Source organism: Heterodontus francisci, unplaced genomic scaffold (assembly GCF_036365525.1).
Source record: "Heterodontus francisci isolate sHetFra1 unplaced genomic scaffold, sHetFra1.hap1 HAP1_SCAFFOLD_398, whole genome shotgun sequence".
Taxonomy (NCBI): domain Eukaryota; kingdom Metazoa; phylum Chordata; class Chondrichthyes; order Heterodontiformes; family Heterodontidae; genus Heterodontus; species Heterodontus francisci.
This window is the reverse complement of record NW_027140825.1, coordinates 1002006-1008416: the sequence shown is the minus strand read 5'-3', so window position 1 is coordinate 1008416 and position 6411 is coordinate 1002006. Positions and strand designations below refer to the sequence as shown.

The 6411-nt window shown below is 44.3% G+C and overlaps 1 gene segment (V, D, J or C); it reads right to left on the bottom strand.

Annotated features, from left to right (window-relative positions):
• Positions 1-1455: 1455 nt before the first annotated feature.
• On the bottom strand, positions 1456-2412 carry LOC137361224 (T cell receptor beta variable 20-1-like). The segment is given in 2 exon segments: positions 1456-1823; positions 2292-2412. Coding segments are annotated over 2 exon segments (414 nt in total).
• Between the last annotated feature and the right edge of the window lie 3999 nt (positions 2413-6411).

Here is a 6411-nt window from a genome sequence, read left to right as displayed (position 1 = left end):
ATCTATCTGCCTGTCTATCGATCAAATGTCTGTCTATCTATCTATCTGTCTATCGATCTATCTATCTAATGGCAGTCTCTCTGCCTTCCTCGCTATCTATCTGTCTGTCTAACTATCTATCTGTCTGTCTGTCTATCTAATGTCTGTCTGTCTGACTTCCTAGCTACCTATCTGTCTGTCTATCGATCTATCTGTCGGTCGATCTATCTATCTATCTATCTATCTATCTATCTATCTATCTATCTATCTAATGTCTGTCTGTCTGCCTTCCTTGCTATCTATCTGCCTCTTTATGCTGCCTATTGCATGGTGCCGCACACCAATTGGCTTCCGTGTTTTAAGTACACTGCTCTCTGAAATGACCTAGCAAACTCTTCAGTTATCTACAAGGCAGCACACACCTTCTCCAGGGCAATGAGTGATGATGAATAACTACTGACTTTCTCAGACCCAGGCACCCAGAATGAATAAAAATAAAATAAAGCAAGAGAAGAGATAGCAGAGGATCTGACCATCATTTTCCAGTTGTTAATTGGCTGTTTTGGGGCATCTTGAAGTCGTGGAAGACCTTATATATATATATATCTTTTCTTATTCGTTCATGGGACGTGAATTTCTTTTGCAAGGCCAGCAATTATTTCACAAAACTGATTGTCCTTGAGAAGGTGGTGGTGAGCTGCCTTCTTGAACCGCTGCAGTACATGTTGGATAGGTACACCCACAATGCTGTTAGGAAGGGAGTTCCAGGATTTTGACCCAGTGACAGTGAAGAAACGGCGATATAGTTCCAAGTCAGGATGGTGTAGGACTTGGAGGGGAACATGCAGGTGGTGGTGTTCCCATGAGTCTACTGCCCTTGCCCTTCCATGTGATGGAGTTGGTGGGTTTGGAAGGTGCTGTCTTAGGACACTCGATGCTTTGCTGCAGTGTATAATGTCGATGGTACACACTGCTTCCACTGTGGTGTAGGAAGTGAGTGTTGAAGGTGGTAGATGGGTTGCTGAACGACCGGGCTGCTATGTCCTGGATGGTGTTGAGCTTCCTGAGTGTTGTTGGAGCTGCACCCATCCAGGCAAGTGGAGAGTATTCCATCACACTCCTACCTTGTGCCTTGTAGATGATTGATACTCTATACATCACTTCACAATGGTGATGCTAACTATCTGTCTTATTTAGATCATTAATTAAACTTCAAATTAATCAAGTACAGGACAGAGACTGTGACTCAGTTTTAACATACTCAGTGCCAGAAATTAAACAGTGTAGACGAGGACTTTGAAATTTTGCAGAGGATCTGAGACACATCTCTCTCTTTCCTTCTCTCTCTTCCTCGTACTTTCTGCTATTCCCTGTCATTCAGCCCTTGATGAAGGTTCCGGAATCCGGGAATCACCAGCTTGGAAAACGGCCGGTGAGGCAGGGAGAGACATTAACCATTGTCACTGCTCCTGTATGTCAGTCAGTTGTGTTGTTCACCCTGTTGGTTTTTGTACTGGCATTAAGGCAGTCTGCAGCGCTGTGCTCCCTGGCTGCACAGTAATACACCGCCGCATCCACAGCCTTCACCTTGAGGACCCTCAGGCTGCATCGTCTCTCCTCGTGCCTCAAAATCTTCACCTCCTCCTCAAATCTTCCTTCGTAAATGGGTGAGCTTCCAGTGTAAGAATGACCCATTAGGGTGAGCCCCTGCCCGGCATACTGCCGATACCACAGCATAATGCTCTTTCTACTGTCATTCCGGGAACAGTTTAATTCTGCTGGTTCACTTCCATTCACCACCACCAGAGTTGGCCACTGGTGTATCACCTCTGCTAGAGTTTTGCCTTGAGAAATAAGGAGAATAGTTTAAAAAGTTTAGAACATATTGTGACATATGATAACCAACTATAACTATCAAAATAGTTAAGTAGATAATACTAGATAACTATATAGGCAGACAATATATAGTTAAATGATATATTGGTAGATATATAGATAATAAACAGATAGATATAGAGATTGAAAAATAATGTAGCAAGTGATATGAGAGAGACAAATTAACCCAGAATTAGGGCAAACTTATCGGTTAAAGATAGCTGTAGTAGCGTCACGAATATATAAGTAACTTTCATTCAGTCAAAAATTTCATTAAGCCAATATTATTTACAGTGAAATTACGTTATGTAGTTCAAGAAATGACAGAAAATCGACTTCAATGATGTTTTATCAATCTAGTTTGATAGAAGTTAGTAGTGAATGAAAACACAGCATCTATTTTAGCACAGGTATCTTTATGCACGATGAATACCTACATGGAAGAAGAGAACAGACGATTAGGAAGAGTTTGACTAACTGCATCCTGCAGACTGGGGGCTGAATCTGTTCATGAATCAATATCAGGCGGCTGAAGATAAAGCAGAGAGCGGAAATGACAGCACTGGAAGCAGGGTTTCCTTCTGACCCCTCACTTCTGGGTATGACAGAATAATAACACCCCCTGGTCGAAAGGAGCTTGAATAAGGAACTGCTTCCCGTCTGTATCTGGCTCCCGTTGCTTGTGTCTGATTGGTGTTGAAGGGTAGCTCTTTCGAACAGCCGGGCCAGGCTCGATGGGCTGAATGGCCTCGGCTCTGCTGTATGATTCTATAAATATATAAGACACATCAAGTTGCTTGTTTGTATTAGGCAGATCAAAATTTATTTCCCCTGGGCTAAACGACAATTCAAGGGTTATGTTTTACATTGGGGTGAAATCTTAGATACTTTGAAAAGCGACAGTGTCATGAAGAAGTGGGTTAACTGTTTTGAACAGATGCTCAAACCGCCGTCAGGAGGCAGGTGTTCCAGTGAGAGACCTATCTGGGGAGGTGTCTCACTTTTGCATTGTATGAATCATTGGGGACATGTACAACAGGGAGCTATGTGTAACTCTTGTCACATACCACAGACAGCTCATTCAACAGGACCATGAACCCATTTACCCCACCTCGGAATCTGTTCTTTACAGGTAGAGGCTGCCTTAACGAGAAGGATCTGAGCACATTGCTGCAGCATTTTTAATAATTCATAATGTATTGATGTACTCTGAGTCGAAGGAGAGCAAGAAGATGAAACTATCAGTAAAATACAAATCATGATATATCAATAATTAAACTGGTATGGTGTAAATAATGGTCTTAGATTGATGATAAACGTCAGATATATGGTGGATGCATATTTAGAGAGGTGAGAGACAGAGAGATAAATCGATGGCAAATATATATATATGATCAAGATAAATAGATAGATAAATGGTGCAATATAACCAAAACTGGACAGAGAGACAGATAGATAGATAGATAGATAGATAGATAGATAGATAGATAGATAGATAGATAGATAGATAGATAGATGGATGGATGCAGAGACGCACAAAGAGACACAGAAACTCGCAGATAGTCAGAGAGACAGAAAGACACTGAGATAGACAGACAGGTTTATCTCCCACAAGTGCTTTCCTCCCCCTTCAGAGTTTTTGCTGAACTCCGGCGCCTTTCTGAGTCACTGTGCAGTCTCCAGGCACAGTAATACACGGCTGATTGATTCGCCCACAGGCTGGAGGACTCCAGGTAAAAATGGGTGTTGTCGGGTCTCCTGGCGGTGAAACCGTCCACCTCACCAGAGGGAATGACCGTTCCAGCGAGGTTGGAATAGAAAAGGTTCTCGGGATCACGGTCTGGATGCCACCGGTACCAGTAGAAATAGGAGCCAACATCTGCCTTTGTGTAAACGCACTGGATACTGACTGGAGAGCCTGGGGAATGGGATATGGAAGCGGGAGTCTGTTGGATCAACACGGCCCCCACATCTGTAAAACAGAGAGAGAGAGAAAGAGATTTACCCAGGGACATTGTCTCTATCGTTACAAACAAGAAGAGGTAGAAGTGGGCAGAGAGAGAGAGAGAGAGAGAGCGCTGGGGACCAGTTAGAGGCAGAGAGGCAGAGATAAAGGCAAAGAGAGAGAGAGAGAGAGAATGAGAGACAGAGAAAGAAATATAGAGGGAGAAGGAGAGAGACAAAGACAGACAGAGACTGAGAAGCAGAGACACATGTACATCATTGTAACCTCACAGTTCAGACACCTCCTTACCCGTTAACACCAACAACACAACCCAGAGCTGAGAGACAGCCATCTCTGGAGGGTAAAGGATCCGTGTGGTTTTATATGAAGTGACTGAGCACTTTTATTGCAGAGTATCTCAAAGTTCTGGGCACTGACTGAAATTCACAGCTTCCCTCTCCATCACTTTATCATACAGATAGGCGGGACCCAGTTTTCTTTCATTTCCGGGGAGGGACCAATGTTAGACTCCTGGTAATCGCTTTCTGGAACTGCAATTCTGTTTCATTGACATCTGCAGCCCGATCATTCGGAGCCCTGTCCAAATATGTGCACACAGTACACCAGGTGTGTTCTCACCAAGACCCAATACAAGTGTAATACGACTTCCTTATTCTTGTACTCCCATCCCCCATGAAACAAAGACCAACATGCCTGTAATTCAACAGAAGCACTTCATTGGCTGTCGAACTCCTTGGTAAGTTCCAGATCGGCTTTCCAACTTTCTCCTCTCTTTCAGATACTGACGTTGACTATATAGAATTGCAGACAATATAGAACACAGCATCAGGTGAACGGATCTATACAGGTGTTAATGTTCCACAGATACATCCTTTCATAACTCTTTATCTCAACCTCTCAGCATCTCCTGTCAGTCCTTTCTGCCTCGTATGTCTACTGGTTTCCCACTGAATACTATTTACCTCCACCACTGCCTGTGGTGGTGAGTTCCCCATTCTCACCAATCTCTGGGGAATGAAGTTTGTCCTGAATTCACGTTTGGATTTTTAGTGAGTATCTTATGCCTTATAATTCTGGTCTTTAGCCTCAAGTGAAAATATCTTGTCTACGTCTATCCTATCAAACCTATTAATAATATTAAAGACTTCTTATCTGGGCACCCCTCATTTCTAGAGAAGAACCCCAGCCTGTTCGATCTTTACTGCTATGTATAATTATACCGTGATCTAAATGTGGCCTAACCAATGTATATAGACGCCAGAACTGTGCATAGTGCTCCAGTTGTGATCTAACCAATGTATAATGAGAGCGGAACAGTGCACAGTTCTCCAAATGAAGTCGAACCAAGGTATGAGGAGACCTGAAATGTTGACAGTGCACCCAGTGTGTTTTAACCAAGGAGGTTGGAGGCCAAACATGTGCAAATTCCAATTTTGGAACCCAGGTACATGAAGATAAAACTGTGGATGAGGCCCTGCTCTCTGAGTTCTTGGAAAAATTCCGTGAGTTTGAAGTCAGTCTGTGTGTGGTTCTTTGTCTAGACAGTGGATAGCTCTGAACTGCTTTGTCCCATCAGTCACTTTACATAAATACACCTCCACATTGACCTTACCTTGGAGATCCTACAGTGGACACCTCAAGGCACAGGAGAAGTAACACCAGAGGTGCCTCCGCATTAACCTCCAAATCCAGTGGCAAGACAGGTAGTCCAACAGCATCGTCCTCTCCCAAACCAACCTGTCTAGTGTCAGGGCGCGAATCACCCAAAACCAGCTCCACTGGCTGGGACATGACATTCACATTCCTGCCACCAGACTCCCCAAAGCAGCAGTTCTACTCAGAACTTAGCCGTGTCAGGAGACTCCCAGGAGGACAGCGGAAACGCTTTAGAGATGTCCTCACAGGATCCCTGGAGAGATGAAACATCCGCGTCGACTCCTTGGAGACCCTGGCTCCTGAACATCCCAGATGGAGAAAGGACATACGGGAAGGCATTGGACACCTCGAGGAACTTAAGGAACATGCAGAGGTCAGGCCGAGGCATCGGAGGGAGCACACAAACCTGCAAACTACTCACCTGCCTGATCCTCAAAGCACCACCTGCCCCTCATGTACCAGAGTCTGCAGATCATACACTGGTCTCATCAGCCATCTCAGAACCCATTGAACCGGAGTGGAAGCAAGTCATCCTCAATCCCGGGTGAATGCCTAAGAAGGGGAACTCTTTCCGGCTTCCTGGTTAATTTATTGTTTTGCACCATTCTGCAAAAGCAAACCCGCTCTGAAAACCTCAACATACTGAGTTTCACCTCCTCAATGAACAGACCTGATTAATACAGCCCCTCGACCGGCGGGGTGAGGATATCACAACATGTCAGTGTGAAGCCTTCTGTTCTGAAAACTGTCTCTCACTTGATCACATGAAGTGAGCACCAGATCTCCCGTTATTCCACCTGGAAACAGGGAGCATGGGGGGCAAAATGCTACTTTACACTTGGCACGATAGATGTGGGAGTTGTGCTAAAGTCAGGATGGACATTCAGACTCTCTCCTAGTTTCCTATAAACTCCTGGGACTATGTAATTGTAAAA